At 38.2% G+C, this 17,599-nt stretch overlaps 1 protein-coding gene across 3 annotated transcripts in view; it reads right to left on the bottom strand.

Moving 5' to 3' along the window:
* The window catches only part of ADD1 (adducin 1), a 127,471-nt gene that overhangs the window by 5,896 nt on the left and 103,976 nt on the right, over positions 1–17,599 (bottom strand). For all 3 annotated transcript variants that reach the window (XM_027836092.1, XM_027836090.1, XM_027836091.1), the window contains exon 13: positions 3,810–3,966. In XM_027836092.1, the coding sequence (XP_027691893.1) occupies positions 3,810–3,966 (157 nt within the window). The remainder of the gene's footprint in view (positions 1–3,809; positions 3,967–17,599) is intronic.

Genomic DNA, 17,599 nt, shown 5'->3' with positions numbered 1-17,599 from the left:
GTGCTACTCTGTGATCTAGATTTTATAAAGAATATTTATCCAGACATCCTGCATTGAAAAATATTAGTTTCCTTCAACTCTTCTTTTTTTTAATGATAATTTTTATTTATTTTTTTTGTTTCCAACATTTACTTCCACAAGATTTTGAGTTCCAAATTTTCACGTCTCGCCCCTCCCCCCACCCCAAGATGACATGCATTCTGAATACCCCTTCCCCTAGTCTGCCTTCCCTTCTATCTCTCCCCCACTTCTCTTATCTCCTTCCCCTTCAATTTTCCTATAGGGCAGGATGGATTTCTGTACCCCATTTCCTGTATTTCTTATTTCCCAGTTGCATGTGAAAACATTTTTTTTAAACATGTTTTTACAACTTTGGGTTCCAAATTTTCTCCCTTCCTCCCTCCCCACCCACCCTTATTGATAAGGCAAGCAACTAAATATAGATTATATATGTGCAGTTATGCAAAACACTTCCACAGTAGACATGCTGTGAAAAACTAACTCTATATTTCCCTTAATCCTATCCTGTCCCCCCATTTATTCAATTCTTTCTTTTGACCCTATCCCTCCTCAGAAGTATTTGCTTCTGATTACTCCCTTTCCCAATCTGCCCTCCTCTCTATCATTCCCCTACTCTCTTGTCCCCCTTTCCCCCTATTTTCCTGTAGGGTAAGACAGATTTCCACACCCAATTGAGTGTATATTCAACTTCTTTTCTTATTCCAAAAAAGAGGCATTGTTTCAAATTTCATTTCCCTTGCCTTTAGAGATGTAATCCAATGTCCATTAAGGAGATAACAGAAGATAAAGAACAAGCTGAAATATCCTACCTCATGTATTCTTCCAGATGAACCAATTCGTTACCCTTCTCAGAAAACATGGGCTTATAAAGACTAACCTTCTCCACTTCAGATAGAAATTGTAAAGTTCCATGACTACTATGTGTGTCTAATTTACTTGGTAGGTAGGTTTATAAAGTGTTTGCCTCAAAACAGCCCTATCAAATACATAGTTCAAGTTTCATTATGGCCATTTTATAGATAAGTCTATAAACTGAGGCTTAAAAAAGTTAAGTGACTTACCCATAGTTAGTAAGTGGTAGAACCAGTACTTGAACTTGGGTCTCCCTTCCCCCTATATCAAATTTTGGTTTTTACTTCTTTGTGCTGGTTTACAATCCACATATAAGCTTCTCTCTGTGATCAATCTTACATAACTCTATTAGCTGCTCTGTCTGCCTCCGGCCCCAATGCTGCCTAACTAAAAAGGACAAAGAGGACTCCTGGCCACAGGGAAAAAATAGGATGTTGACAGACCAAGTATCTGGGAAAATTCAAACTTCTTTGTTTGGAAAGAAATAATAACTAAAAACCTTTTGAAAAAAGTTTGAGATTTGTTGTTCATTTGAATAGCTTAGCAGCACTGGGTATTTCTGTGAGAGATATTGGAGAAGGGATTCATGGATGACTTAGACAAGGGGGTTGGGCTGGTATACCCTTCCAAATCAATGCCTATGTAATCACCGGATTCTCATTAACTTAATGCAGTTTCCATCTAGGTATATTAAGCTGCTGAACTGCAACTTTATCAAGTCTCAATTCTCATCTGCTATCTACACATGGTAGATGCTCAATAAATAGACTATGAATTATTTTCTGAATGACATCAATTTGCTGTCTAGGAGAGGTAAGAGTTTTCAAAGAACTAAATATAATTACAAGAAAACTCTGTTAGGATGGAGGAAATATATATCATCATTCATTTCTCACTGCAAAACACTATATTATGAGAAAATGGGGTGTAAGTTTACATTTGATAGGAATTTTGCTTGCTTTGAACTAACATGCAAATCATAGGATTTTACTGACAAAAAGGTATATTAGACTAACATGGAATGCAGTGATGGGTACAGATTCCAATAAGATTTAGGATTTTTGTTTTTAACAGTAGCAGTTATATAATAAAGTGGTGAAGGTTAGTCTAAAATAGGAACAAAAAAAATTAAAGCTATATAAAAGATTTCCTCAGGAGTAGAAAGCCATTCCCAGATAATACCCCTCAACCCAAAATTTCCACCAATCAAAGAATTTGATCATTAACCCCACAGGTAATAAATCAAGCCAGTCTGAAGACTTCTATAGACAGCAGAGACACGTGGAGGTTCCAGGCAGGGAGATTAAGGGAGTGGTCTTCCCAACTCAGTACCTGAACTTTCAGTAAAAAGATCGGGGTTGGAGTTTAATGCTTTGATGACTGAAATGTGAAATTCCTTGTGGGAGGACCGCAGTTCCTCAGACTCTTTCAGGTGAAGGCAGGGGATTATCTGCTGCACAGCTGAACAAGAAATCCATGCAGCAGTGAACTCAGTGGTTACAGAAAGATTGAGACACACTTGGCACCTTCACGGATGTGAATGAGTTGTGCTTGTTTGTTTCCTAATCCTTGAAGTTCTTCTGATTTGCTTTTCCAGTCTGGAGAGTTCTTTTAGTTATTTGAAATAAATTGTTCCTCACAATTCAATTCTGACTCTTAGTCTTAGTGTGGCACTATTTTTATGATAGTGCCCACAAACTAAGGTAATATTAGAATCCTACATAAAATCTATAATTCCAAGGCACTAGAACACCATCAACAACTACTCAAAAGAGTAGCAGAAGCTAATAATGTGGACTTATTAATTCAGATTCCAAGGACTCGAAATTTATTATAAACTCCACCAGGATCCTGACCAAATTTATTTTTCAAAAGATATGCTAAGTAATAGCACAAAAAAGATCAGAGAGAATATTAAGCTCATTTAGAAGATTAAATTGTTCTCAGAGTCATCAGAAACATTCCCTTGGATGCTGTGACTCAGCAGAAGCATAGTGCAGAACAGAAACAGCACCAGATGTGGATGAGAAACTGGGTTTGGGGGTGGGGGTTGGGGAACAGTTTGTCCAAGGTTTAGAACATGACTGGTGGCAGAGTTGAACAGGAGTCTAGGCCTTCTTACTGCTAGTCCACTGCTCTTTCCTTAGAGTTACAGTCCTACGTGAAAGTACTAAGAGCTATCTATAATGTTCTGACTGATGTTCTCCCCAGTTATGGCTCAACTAATAATTTATGGTTGGACTGTTCCAATCATCTGACAAAGTCGTGAAGAACCGAAGTTTGGCTGACACAATAAATGCTGTGATTGTTAAACCCTCTGCCAGGTGGGACAGCTTCAGAAAAACTCAATGGCTGTTTCAGAGTGCTCCAGAGAGCCCTTACCTCAGAACTGCAGAAAACATCCCAAAGCACCGGCCTATCCTATCTCTTCTCTCTCTCCAACCCATTCTCCCATTTGCCCACTTTTTATCCCCCCTTTCACCCTCTCTTTTGCCTCTGCTTCAGAGTGGGCCATGGTGCCTGAAGGCATTGCTTAGTTATGATGGCAGCATTAAGCCCTTTAACAAGATTACCAAAAATTATCAGCAAAACTTATACTACAAAAAACTAAAAGAAAAAAAAGAACAACAAAAAAGGTAAATTCCAGATTTCTTCTGGAAACTTCCAAATAAACTTTTTTTCTTTACAAAAAAAATGCAATTGCTTTCACTGTTATCTTTGACTAGGAATGACATCCCCCTCTTTCTGTACTCACTGTATCATGTTCTGACTTGTAGTTATTTGTGTACATATCTTATCTCTCCTACTAGGCTGCACACTCCACGAGGACAGGAATCACATTCTTTTGTGTTTTGTATCCTCCCACCTCACACACAGTCACCCAGCATAGGGCCTTAGTAATCATTTAGCTGAATTTTACAAGGAAGTGCTCGAACCTTCTGGACCCTTCTGTTTCCGTTCCACTTCTCTGCGATACTCCTCCAGCTCTCGGTCAGTGAGCTTGTTGAAGGGATTTGGTCCTGCCGTGCTCACTATGACTCGTGGTTGGTACTCCTTTTCAATAATAGCCTTTGAAGCAGTCACCAGTTCCCCCTGATAAAATGCAACAACAAAATGTCTGCTATAAAGCCAAAATGTACTTAGAAGCTACTTAACCTTGACAATGGGTCAGGAAATAGGGGGGAAAAAATGAAATTCTCAGATTAATCAAAATTAATCCTAGAAGTGCTGCATTTGTTTATTCTTAGGGTCAGCAGCATTCTCAGTGTTGAAAACTTTAGACATTGTTCCACTGGCACAAAATAAATTTAACTGTAAAAAACTCAGGTATCAGAAGCAAGAAGCTATGAAGAATGCAAAACACCAAATCAGTTTGTGTTGTTTTTAATGGAAACAAATTCAAGTTTCCAAATTTAGTCATAATATAAAAAATAGATACATTACCTTCTTCAGACCATGAAAAGTATCATGAATTCTTATCTTTAATTAGAATAAAATATGCTCTGAGATGTTTTATACTCAGAAGAGCAAAGATAAATTCTGCTTTTCCCTATGCACTTAGACAGTTTTAGCCTATCTGCTGATTCCTCCCAAAAATGCAGAGAAAAGGAAAATGTAAATGCCAGGTATATGCTTTAACTTGGAGACTCACCTTGGGAATTTTAAAGATGAAAGTACAATTCCCTCCAAATGCTAAAATAATCTTTCTGTTATCAATTTCAGAGAGAAATCAGTGGCAAGGTAAATAGAAAATGGGACTGTCTATAACTCTTATAATTAGTGTGAATGACAGGTCAATGTTGGTGAACGCCTCTTTTGGGAGAGCCACAGTCCCAGGAGTACTGAATTATCAGGGAACTCCACATTGCTTTGATGGACCATGACACTTCCCTTCAGCCCATGTGGTTGGGGCCAGGGCTTACTAAATATTTGTTGTATGTGAATCTTGCTAAAAATCCAAAGCAGAACTGAAATAGGGAAATCAAAGTAATTTTGGGTTCTAGTTCTAAGAGAACAATCACATCTAGGAAACTACATGTAAAGGTCAATAATATAGATTGGATCTGCTTAATGCATTTTAATAGATAATGGTGCCAATTAGATTATGGTATAAGAGAAAGAACATAGGTCTTGCATTCAAAAGACCTAAGTGGTTCTGACATTGTCTAGTCATGTGACCCTGGACAAGTACTTTTACTGCTTCTATGCTTTCATTTTCTCACCTGTAAAATGGTGATTATACTTATACTGTCTGCCTATAGGGCTGATGTGAACTAAATACTTTATAAACCTTAAAGAGCTATATGGATGTGAGCTATCATTATTATTATTATTGTTCCAAACATGACACAGGGAAGCTGTTTCTGTTGCCAGCTAGACATCTTAGCAAAATTGAATTGGAAGGGCCAGTGAACACAAAATTTCAAGCCAGGTGAGATCAAGGAAAGGAGATCTATTTTTCCCATTGTCCATGGGCTCTCCCAGACAACCTCTGATTGGACCAAATGAATTTTTCTGAAAAGAAGGTTAAAGAATAGAAAGAAAAAGGGCGAGTCTCTTATCATAGGAGTAGTCTCACTATACTCTGCTATGGTTGAAGCTTATTTGGATTATTATGCTCAGTGCCCGGCACCATATTTTAAGGAGGATATTAACAAGCTGGAGAGTATCCATTAGGTGGTAACTAGAATGGTTGAAGGTATTAAGATTATGTCATACAAAGACTGGCATTGGGAATAGCCTGAAGACTGAAAGACTTGGCCAAAGGAAAGGGGGGGGGGGGCAACAGCCTGAAATGATATATGTCTTCAAGTATTTAAAGGACTGTCATGGGGAAGAAGGATTAGAATTGTTCTCGTTGGCCCCAAAAGGACAAACTAAGAATAATGGATAAAAGGAAAAACTTTCTAACAATTACAACTATCTAAAAGATGAATTAGTTGGTAACCTTGAGAAGATGCTGGGTTTTCCCTACTCTAAGTCTTAAAGCAAATGCTGGATGACTGTTGGGAATGCTGTATAGGAATTCTTTTTCAGATATGGGGTGGACTAGATCACTTCTGAGGGCCTTTAAGATTTAGATTCCAGGATTCCATTTGAAGGCTGAGATGTGAGAAGAGAAAGGGCATATGAAGTAAATAACTGGCAATGTTAATGGTGGCTAAGAAAAGGATTTAGTTTTCTAGAACACAATTTCAGATGACAGAAAAATTGGTTCTTGGTCAATCTATATGTTTCCTTAAGATTCACAGATTACCAGACTTTCAAGGGACCACAGAATCCATATTATTCATCCATGCAACATAACCAATAAGTGGTCATCCAGTTTTCAGTGGAAAGAACCTATTTGGCCAGAGACTGGCTGATCTGATTAAGAGGATTTTAAATTGAAAATGGAGGGAGGATACAAAATGTAAAATTAAATATCACGGAAGAATCAAATATATTATAGAAAGAACACTGGAGAAAGTTCCTAATCAATTCCCAGGAAGAAATAACTGGGGAAAAAGGGTTGAGTACATTTAGTTATGGATGTCTACAGGTCAAGGCACTATGGATCTCAAAATGAATCAACTTAAAATTTTAAACTGAAAGATGGAAGTAGCAGAGCTGAGAATTTCAAACCAGGCCCTTGGATTCTTTCCACTATAATATACTTTGGAGATGATCTGATATCCCAGCAACCTTCTAAAATTCCACTAGTGTAATTCAAGAATCAGAGTTATGTCTCCCATGATCAGTGGTTCTTTCTCCTGGACACAGAGGCTGGTCCCCCAGTAGGTAAAACAAATAAATAGTATAAATATTATTTTTCATAAATATATTATCCATAAAGGGGAAGAAAGAGAATATGTCTTGAGAAATAATAGGTCTCTCCTTCATATGAGTCTTCCATGAAAGGTTGGATGGCTATTTGTCAGGAATGTTGTACAGTCATTTTTATTTAGAAATGGGTTGGACTAGCTGGCCATTGAAAGTCCCTTCCAACTCCGTAAAGGTAAAATATATTTGTATCACAGAGATTTGGCTGGACAGGATTCATTACTAGGGCACAGCAATGAATATATATAGAGACAGCTCCCACTTTATCTAAGTGGACTGTTCTGCAAACCTCTATATAAAGCAATTTTAAGGAAAGCAGATTTGCCCATGGTTGTGGGGAAAGGCGAGAGGGAAACAGGAAGGGGACCCTGAGTTGTGGAGGAAGGAGGCTGACATATAGTTCTAAGACATGTGGGGTCGGAGACAGAGGAGCTAGAGCAGGAGGAGGAACATATGGGAGCCAGGGCCAGCCACATAGAGACCTGGCTGGAACTGAGAGGAAGAACATGTAGGGGCTGGGGACAGACATATGGGATCATAGAGTAGACAGAGAACACAGACACATTGGGGTAGACATGCAGGCAGGTGGGCAGAGTGGAGCAAAGGTACCCTCTCTCATCGCCAGAGGTCTTAAGCCAAGGCCATGATTTGCTAGTGGCAATGGCAGCAGTCTCTGTGAATGTGTTCTGCTTTCACTTGGGGTTTTTTTTTTTTGTTTGTTTTGTTTTGTTTTGGTGGTGGTGGGGTAGAAGGAGGTTGCAAAGCACCAAGCTAAGGGAAAGGAGTGGAGAAAGAGAAAGAACAGTGTTGTACAGTAAAGTTAATATGGATGTTTTCTGGAATGTGGATTTCTTTCAGAATCTTTACATAAAGTCAAATTTGTGTAATGCAAATTTAATGTAAAGCCAAGAACTGTCTGTACTTTAGTTCAATAATAATAATGAAAACTTATATTTTATATAACCTTTGTCAGAGCTATGACATACTTTACACACATTATCTCATTTGACTCTGATAACAATCCTATGAGGCAGGCAGTACAAGTATTACTGGTATCATTTTATAAGTGAGGAAACTAAGGTCCAGGGGGGTAAATAGGAACTCTTTCATTTCTGTCTTTTATCCCTAGCCTGGCACAGAGTCAGCGCTTAAGAAATGTTTTTTAATTAAGTGACTTGTCCAAGATCATACATCCAGTAAATCATAGAACTAGAATTCAGGGATGGGAGATAGTCTATGGGAAGGCAGAGATGGAAATGAAAATGCAAAGTCATGAAACAACTATTAGTTCAGTTTGGCTGGAACAGAATGAGTGTGAAAGATATGGGCTGGTCAGATTATGGAGAGCTTTAAATACCAGGCTGAGGAGTTTATTCTTATATATTAGTTACTTATGGTGATTCTGGTGGGCACAAGTAATATTGATGTAAGGAACCTAGAAAGCACCACTAAAGATTACAAAGTCTCAGGAAAGAAAGACCTTGGTGAAAAAGTAGTATTTTAGCACTGCTGCCTATCAAAGGCAAGGAATTCAGAAGAGGAAGATAGATCTGGGAAGCACATGGGGTGGACAGGATGTTGACTGAGAATGGGATCTGAATTTCTAAATAAGTGAATGACAGACTATTGACTAGGGATAGAGTACATGTAACATGGATTAGTAAGAATATATCTGCCTGGATTTTTGCAAATATAATCAAAAGAGCTTTAAATTGAAAAAGGCAACAGAAAGAAAAGTATATGCATATACATCAAGTTAGATACAACAGAATAACTAATAAAGTAGGAAGATTAGCAGTGGAGAGGAGTCTACAGGAGACCAAATCCAAGAAAGGATTCAGTAAATAAAACTCAAGGCCTCAGGCATCTATACACAAACACAGATGGTATTGCTAATAAGCAGTAAGTCATCATAGTGCAATGGAAAAGAATGACAGTTTTGAGTCAGGGGACCTAGGTTTGAACCTTGGCTCTGTCACTATTGCGTAACCTTAGACAAATCACTTAATCTCTCTGGGTCTCAGTTCCTCATTGGTAACATGAAGGGGGGTTGGACCAGATGATCTCTAATGTCCCACATCTCTCCTCCCTTTTGTGGCTAAACTCCTTGAAGAGGTCATCTATAATCAGTGTCTCCACTTCCTTTCCTCTCACTCTCTTTTTAACTCTCTGCTTCCTGGCTTCTGACCTCATCATTCAACTGAACTGTCCTCCAAAGTTAGCAATGATCTCTTAATTGCCAAAGTGAACGGCCTTTTAAAATACTCTTCCTTCTTGACCTCTCTGCAGCTTCTGACACTGTTGTTCACCCTCTTCTCTTCGATGCTCTCTTTTCTCTAGGTTTTCATGAAACTACGTTGTCCTGGTTCTTCTCCTACTTGTCTGACCACTCCTTCTCTGTAGACAAGGTTCTTCATCCATATCATGTCTGACGGCTACAGGGGTCTCCCAAGGCTCTGCTCTAGGCCTCCTTACTTCTCCCTTTATACTATTTTGCTTGGTGATCTCATCAACTCCCATAGACTCAATTATTATCTCTATGTTTTTATCCAGTACTGACTTTTATGCTGACCTCCAGTCTCACATCTCCAACTGCCCACTGAGACATCTCAAACTGGATATCCTGTAAACATCTTAAACTCAACGTGGGCAAAATTGAATTCATTATCTTTCCACTCTATGTCCTTCCCCTTTCCGAACTTCTATATTACTGTTGAGGGTACCACCATCTTCCCAGTTCCCCAGGCTCACATGCCCAACTCCTCATTCTCTCTCATCCCCCATATCCAAGCTGTTGCCAAACAAGTCCTATCAATTCTACCTTCACAACATCTCTATGCAACCCCTTCCTCTCCTGTTTCACTGCCACAATCCTCACGCAGGTCTTCATCACTTTACATCTAGGCTACAGCAATACCCTGCTTCACTTCACTCCCCACTCCAGTCATCCTCTACTCAGCTGTCAAAATACCTTCTTAAAGCCAAGGTATAACCATGTCACTCTCCCCTTCTCCCCCTGCCCCATTCCATAAACTCTGACAGTTCCCTATTACCTCCAGGATCAAATATAAAATCCTCTGCTTGATGTTCAAAACCTCTTCCTACCTTTCTAGTCTTTTTGCACCTTATTCACCCTCATGTTCTCTGAAGTCTGGCAACACTGGTCTCCTTCCGTTTCCTTGCACAAGAAACTCCACATCCTGATTCTAAGTATTTTCACTGGCTGTCTGCCATGCCTGGAACTTTCTCCCACCTCATCTTCATATCTTGTTCTCCCCAGCTTCCTTCAAGGCCCAGCTAAAATCTTGGTTTTTTTTTTTTTAATTTTCTTTTAAATTTATTTTTAGTTTTCAACGTTCACTTCCACAAGATTTTGAGCCCCAAATTTTCTCCCTATCTCTCCCTTCCCCCCATCCAAAAACAGCATGCATTCTGAATATCCCTTCCCCCAATCTGCCCTCCCTTCTATCACCTCCCCCCTTCTCTTATCCCCTTCCCCTTCTATTTTCCTGTAGGGCAGGATAGAAAATCCAACCTTCTGCAAAAAGTTTTTCAATCCCCTTAAGACTAGTGCTTTCTCATGCTATTCTCATGCAACTGGGAAATAAGAAATACAGGAAATGGGGTATAGAAATCTATCCTGCCCTACAGGAAAATAGAAGGGGAAGGGCATAAGAGAAGTGGGGGAGAGATAGAAGGGAAGGCAGACTAGGGGAAGGGGTATTCAGAATGCATGCCATCTTGGGGTGGGGGGAGGGATGAGATGGGGAGAAAATGTGGAACTCAAAATCTTGTGGAAGTGAATGTTGAAAACTAAAAATAAATAAATTTTAAAAAAGACTAGTGCCTTCTCTTTATTGATTATCTCCATTTTATCCTGTATGTATTGTTGGTACACAGTTTGTATGCTGTCTACCTTATTAAACTGTACTTGAGAGTAGGAAGTGGTTTTTTTTTTGTTGTTGTTTTTTTTTTGTTTTTTGCCCTTTTTTTGTACTTAATACTTAGGACAATACCTGGCAAGTGCTTAATAAATGCTTGTTGACTAAGGTCCCCTATTGCTCTCAATTTATGATTCCACGAATTAGAGATCAAATTCAAGGAATTCAAGGAAACACATTTGATCTCAAAGAATCACTGATACTTGATGGGATAAAGCCCATGTCTGGCATATGGCTCTAGAAAGATATTTCTTATTCAAAAGAAGCCAGATGGTTGAAAAAGGGCACAGGAACAAATAACACTGTATATTAAGGGGACATACTTAAGTTAAGAAATATAGGAACAAGATGGGGAAGCATGGTAAAAATTAAAGGAGGTTGATACAGGAGCAATTTTGTCATTGGAGTATATAACAGACCATCTAGACCAGGGGTGGGGAACCTGTGGCCTCGAGGCTACATGTGGCCTTCTAGGTCCTTGGGTGCAGCCTTTTGACTGAATCCAACTTTTACAGAACAAATCCTTTTATTAAGGGGATTTGTTCTGTGAAATTTGGATTCAGTCAAAGGGCCACACTTGAGGACCTAGCGGGTCCCAGGTGCCTTGAGGCTGCATGTCCCCCACCCTGGATCTAGACAGAACAAGGAAATAGATGGGGAATTCAGGAAATAAGCCTGACATAGAAGTGATGGAGTACATCCATTATTTTATCTGATAGAACTTTCTTTCTGTCAAAAGCAGAGCAGCTAATAGCTCTTTGATTCGCCTTAATGATTTTATCCTTGAATAGCTAGAGAAATCAGCAAAGGCAAGTTATACTCTGCATTTGATTCTTATCAACAAGGAAGAACTGGTGGATGGGGTATAAATGGTAGGAACTATCAATCCATTAATTAACAAACATTTATTAAGTCCATACTATATGCCAAGCATTGTCCTAGCTACTGGGCATATTAAGACAAAAGTGAAAGGGTTCCTGCCCTCAAATGGCTTACAATCTATTGGGGGAGGCAATATGTACATACATAGGTACATACAAAATAATTAAAAAGTAATTATGGGGTGGGAGAGGCATTAGAAACTGTGGGGATTAGAAGATGAAACTTTGGGGAGAACTGATATCAACTTAGATTTTATGATAAGAGGAGGAAAGGATAGCTGTATACAATTTTGACATGCAAACTATATTTTGGGATAAAAGATTTTTAAATGTTTCAGAAAAAGAACAGACAAGATTTTATGGCTTAAAATTCTACAAGGGATATCAGCTCAAGAGGATTGGGAGCCCCCAATTTATCCTGTATACACCTTGTCTGCCTATAATTATTTGGATGTTGTCTCGTCAATTAGATTGCAAGCTCCTCGAGGTCACAGAATATTTTTGTCTATCTTTGTATCTCTGGTGCTTAGCATGATGTCTGGCACATAGTAAGCACTTAATAAATGTTTATTGTTGTTGGCTATTGACTCTTAAGAATGAAATTCAAAAGATACAAAGAGAAACAATTGCAATTAAGGGAAACAGAGCTACTATGCATGGACAAGGAATTCACCAACCAACTTAGAATTTAAAAAAAGCATGGAGAGAGAAGCTGGAAGAGAGGAAAGCTAGTAGAAGATGAATACAAAGGTGTGGCATGGTCCTGTAAGAATGCAGAAGCTCTAAAACTCAGACAAGGTTAAGGTTGGCAAGGAAAACTAAGGGTGGCAAGAAGAGTTCACTTAACTAAAGGAAAAGAAAAGGATCAAATAAAGGATATAACTGATACTTGGGACAATAAACATGATGGAGCGAAAGCAGAGCTAATCAACTTTTATTTTGCTTCTGTTTTCTCTGTCAAAGTTATTTTCTGGTTAAAAAAAGACAAAAAATGGGTGGGAGGCATGGAGCCAAGATGCCAGAGTAAAAGCAGGGACTTGCTTGAGCTCTCCCCCAAACCCCTCCAAATACCTGTAAAAAATGACTCTAAACAAATTCTAGAGCAGCAGAACCCACAAAACGACAGAGTGAAACACATTTCCAGCTCAAGACAACCTGGATGGTTGATAGGAAAGGTATGTTTCGCCAAGCTGGAAGAGCAGCACAGTCCAGCCCAAGCCACGCCAGCATAGACCAGGCCCCAGTGGGCCCCCAGCAGGCCTCAGGGGATTGAATCACTGGCAGCTGTGGCAGTTTCCAGACTTCTATTCCCTTCAATTCAGTCTTTTCACAGCTGCCAAAATAATCTTGCTAATGAAGAGGTCAGACCATGTCGTTTTCTGGCTCAAAAATCTCCTTATTTCCTCTAAGATAAAAAAACAAATGGCCCAGTCTGGAATTTAGCATTTTACAATCTGAATCCCAACCTACCATTCGTATTCTTTCCTTCTACATTTTAGTCAAACTGACCTACTAGCTGTCTCATCTTCCATCCTTATATACAGGCCTGTCCCTCATTCCTGAAATGTAGTCCCTTCTCACCCTGAATCTTAGCATATTTAACTTTAGCTCTAGTAATGTCATCTCTCTGAAGCTTTCTTGATTTCCTGTGTAGTTAGTACATTCTCCTTTGTCAAATTTTCTTGTATTTATTTATGTTTGAAAATGTGTTAACTCCTTGAGGACAGGAATGTTTTCATTTTTATCTTTGTATCTCCAGTGCCTTATATGTAGTCTGTATTTAATCAATGCTTGTTGAATTGAACTGAAAGTTAAATCTCAACTCGACAAAACTCAAAGCCTTTATCAACCATTTCCTATTTACACAGATATATGTGCGCACATGTGCACACCCACATACACAAGTGCACACATAGGTATGAGACACAGGCCCTGCTACCAAGAAGGCTCCTAAGCACAGGACACTGTCCTTGATCATTTTTTGTTCAGTATTTTTACTATTAACTTAGAAGAAGGCATAGATAGTATGCTTATTAAATCTACATATGACCAGAAGCTGAGACAGCTATAAGGTTGTGGAATAGAAATGAGACCCAAAAGACTCAACATGCTAGAATACTGGGCTGAATCTAATCAGAGGAAATTTAATAGGTATAAATGTAAAGTCCTAAAGAGGTTCAAAAAAATCAACTGCATAAGGAGAGGAGTGAATGTTATATCTCAGACTTCGGTAAGAGAAGTGGCAAAACAGGGTAGTTTATAATCTTCACTGTACCTTGTTTTCGTGAGACTATATCTAGAATTCTGTGTTAAGTTCTGGCCAACATATTTTAGAAAAGGCAATAAGAAACTAAAACAGGTACTGAGGATGACTTACAGGATGAGGGGGACTTGAAGCTACTTCACTGGAAGACTAGTTGAAATAACTGGGGATATGTAGCCTGCTAAAGGAAAGATAAGGGAAAGTGATAGCTATCTCTAGGCATTTGGAGGACTGACATGTAAAAAATGAATTCTGCTTTCCGAAACAATGAGTAAAAGTTCACAAATCATGGGATCATAGTCTAGAGCTAAGAGGTCATTGAATCCAACTCCTTCATTTACAGATGAGGAAACAGAGGCACAAAAAGATTAAGTAACTTGTCCGGTTGCAGAGGCAGATTCAGATTAATCTTTTTTCCAACACTTACAACTGCCCAAAAGTATAATGGCCTTACTTGGTAAATTGTCCATCATTGGAGGTCTTCAAAAAGAGATTAGAAACCATTTGTTGGGGATATTACAGAGCAGATTTTTGTTCAGATATGTACCAGACAAGAGATTTTGGAGTTCCCTTTCAATTGTGATATCCTATAATTAATTTGCACCTCTTATCCCAAAAAACAAATGAATTATAAAATTTTCCTTTTGAAGGCCTCTTGATGAAGATTGCACTTTTAGAAGACAGTATTCTTTTTTGTCATGCACAGGCTATCATTAATAAAAGTAGGCAAAGAGGACCAATGACAAACAATTGCTTAAGTTCTGGGCATCTAGATTCATAGGGGCTCAGAATCAAAGGTGCTCAGAAGCCCACAATCAGAAATCATGTTGTATTTTATCATGTACAGTAATCATTTGGCAGAGTAAACAAATATGCCTGTGACATTACATATATTCTAATACATCTTGTATGTACCTAGTCATTTTCATGTTTGTTTCTGCCATTAGAATATAGGTTTCCTGAGGACAGGGACTGTTTTTGTCTTTTTTTTCTAAGTATACCTAAGCTCTTAGCCCAATGCCTGGCATATTTATAGTAAATGTTTAATAAATGTTTGTTGACTGACTGAATGTCACTAAGAAGACAGTCAAGGGGCATTTAGGTGGTGCAGTGGATAGAGCACTGGCTCTAATGTCAGGAAGACCTGAGTTCAAATCTGGCCTCAGACACTTAAGAGCTGTGTGACCCTGGGCAAGTCACTTAAACTCAACTGCCTCCAAAGAAAAAAGCAGTCAACTTTCCTCTATACTAAATTCCAAAAGAAGTCACAGAATTTGTCTTTTAGGACTATCAGGTTACAGCAAAGTGGGCCATTTGGTTAAACGCTACGTTTAAGGACACCTTAGGGCAAAGGTATCTTTTCATGACAAAAATAAAATAGTTTACAGTAAGAGGGAGGGCAAAGGAGGGAACCAAAAGAAGTAAACATGAAAGTACTATTTATAAGAAACATCTAGCAAGAATTGTACAAGAAAATCTACAAAAGCAAACTTCTAGTTTAGTATTAGTAATACATAAATTACTTCATTTAAATCAATGTCCCTCTAAATGGAATCAATTTTGAGGTGGGACACTACACAAAATTGCAACCAGCATCTTCTGCGCATTAATTTTCATCTGGACACATTAATAATACAAAGCAAAGGCAATTATATTTTTCTATGATAATATTTGGATTATTTGTAGGACAGAAATGTTTTCTTTAAAAGTTCACTTTTTAGCTTCCTTAACAAAATATCCTATATACAATATACAAGCAGTGTGGCAATGAGTTCATTCTACAAGGCTGAGATTAAGGACTTTCTAACCACAAGTGAACAGATTTGGACATTAAGAAAGAACTCTTTGTAGATGACAAACAATTTATATGGTCAACTATATCAGTGAATAGCATTTAAAATGCAACCAAAAAAAGTAGCCAGTAAGATAGTAAGGACAAACAAGTGAAGATTATGTATTTTCTGCTCTTTAGCATTAAGAAAAAAGAGAAGTTCCTCTAAAAGAAGTGGTATGAAATATATTTTAAGAGCCTAAGTAAATGTCATCTAAGTACCTCTGCAAACTCCCATCATTCTACAAGTTGAGTTTCCATACAGAAATGAAGAATCATTGTCACATATCTATTTTCCTATGACTTTACTTAGCTTGAATAGATAGAAGACAGACTCCATTACACCTCTACTCTGATACCTTCCTGTGGGCTAGTGATGAGCCATGATTTTCAAATGCTGTGCAAGTCAAGTCCAACTCTTGGCAGGGGGTCCTGAGCTGGAAATGCTCAGACTAGGGATCTGGTAGCTTAGGCTGTGTCTATGTTGAAAGGGTCACCATCAAAAGTCTGGCTACAGGGTAATTAATTTTTCTGGCCCCTACAACTTATGAAGCTATCCACTGAGACAGAGGGGGTTGCAATCTGCATTGTTGGTAGGAGTACTCACACTGATGCTTCTCTAAAATTACAGTTTATCATATTTTTAAGGTTTATCAATTGATGCAACAGAGATAGACCTCATAGATTTCCTTTCAACAGGAGCTGAATGTAATTACTAAGTTAAAAATTTGATCATTTAATCTATTAAACCTCTTTCAAGTCAGAATATTCTAGAAACTCCATGGTTTAACATTCCAAGATAACTAAAAATAAGGTCAAATATAACATTTCTAACTCCAAAGCCAGTAGTAGGCACCAGCAAAAATTCTCATTTTTTGGGGTTAAATTTATGTTATACACTAAAAGGTTTTGTACTGCAGAAAACAATGCACATTTTTTTTCATTAAAATCACTATTAAGTAAGAAATTAAAATTCTAGATTTCAAGGAACATATTTAGTATCTCATCTAGCATTTCTTTCAAAGGCTTACTTTATTATCGGTAGGGTATACTGTGTATTCTGCTGTCACACTTTTCACTTCTTCCAATTTGATGAACTTTTCGAATGTTGTACACTTTTGAGCAAAAAATGAGTAAAAGTCCACAATGAAGAACAGCCACCACTCCAAGCTGACTGAGGTTTCATAGGACCTCTCTACTTATGATTGCTTTTAACTAGTTATATATAGCCAAAACTGCTAATTTATAGAAAACAGTCATTTACAGGAGGAGAGGAATCTGCTGCTTATTTTCTGTTGATGTCTCCTTAGGAGTCTGACACTATTTTGGAGAAGTAATTTAAGCCTGAGACTGAGATAGTCTATAATGGATTCCTTTTAAAGTAAACACTGTTAAATACCCCCCAAGATCACACTCCCAACCCCCCACCAAATCCCACCATGCAATAGCCAAATTACATGCAGAACTGCAGGAATGTCATACAAAAATTCTTATCACATTTCACCTCAAGAAAAAACATCGGAAAATATAAAAATAACTCATGTCAATGTTTTAATCAAGGTATAGAGTACACAGAACAGAACCTTATGTATCATTTAATAAGTCCACCTAAGACCAATTATTTCTTTTTTTTTAGCTAAAACAACAGCTAATAGAGAAAACAAATTAGGGAGAGGGAAGGCTGAACAACAACAGTATACTTGTAGTAGTTAATGACAGGGCAGTAAGTACCTTTCTAACAGAGAGAGATTTAGCGGGACTAAAGGCCTGCTCTGTGAGATCGAGCCCTTCAATAGTTTCCGTACAGTCAGAGAGGGGAGCATCCTGAAACAGTAAACTGAGTAAACAGAGCACACCAAGCCTGATCTTCATAATTTCAATCAAGAGCACATTATGGTGCCAATTATAAGCATGCGGCAGAAACATAGTCAATATAGTTCTAAATAGCTACGGGAAGTACATTACATGCAGAAAAGCATCAAACTAT

Source organism: Vombatus ursinus, unplaced genomic scaffold, assembly GCF_900497805.2.
Source record: "Vombatus ursinus unplaced genomic scaffold, bare-nosed wombat genome assembly UNPS02014818.1, whole genome shotgun sequence".
Lineage (NCBI taxonomy): Eukaryota > Metazoa > Chordata > Mammalia > Diprotodontia > Vombatidae > Vombatus > Vombatus ursinus.
The sequence above is the reverse complement of the archived record's forward strand: the minus strand, read 5'-3'. Positions and strand labels throughout refer to the sequence as shown.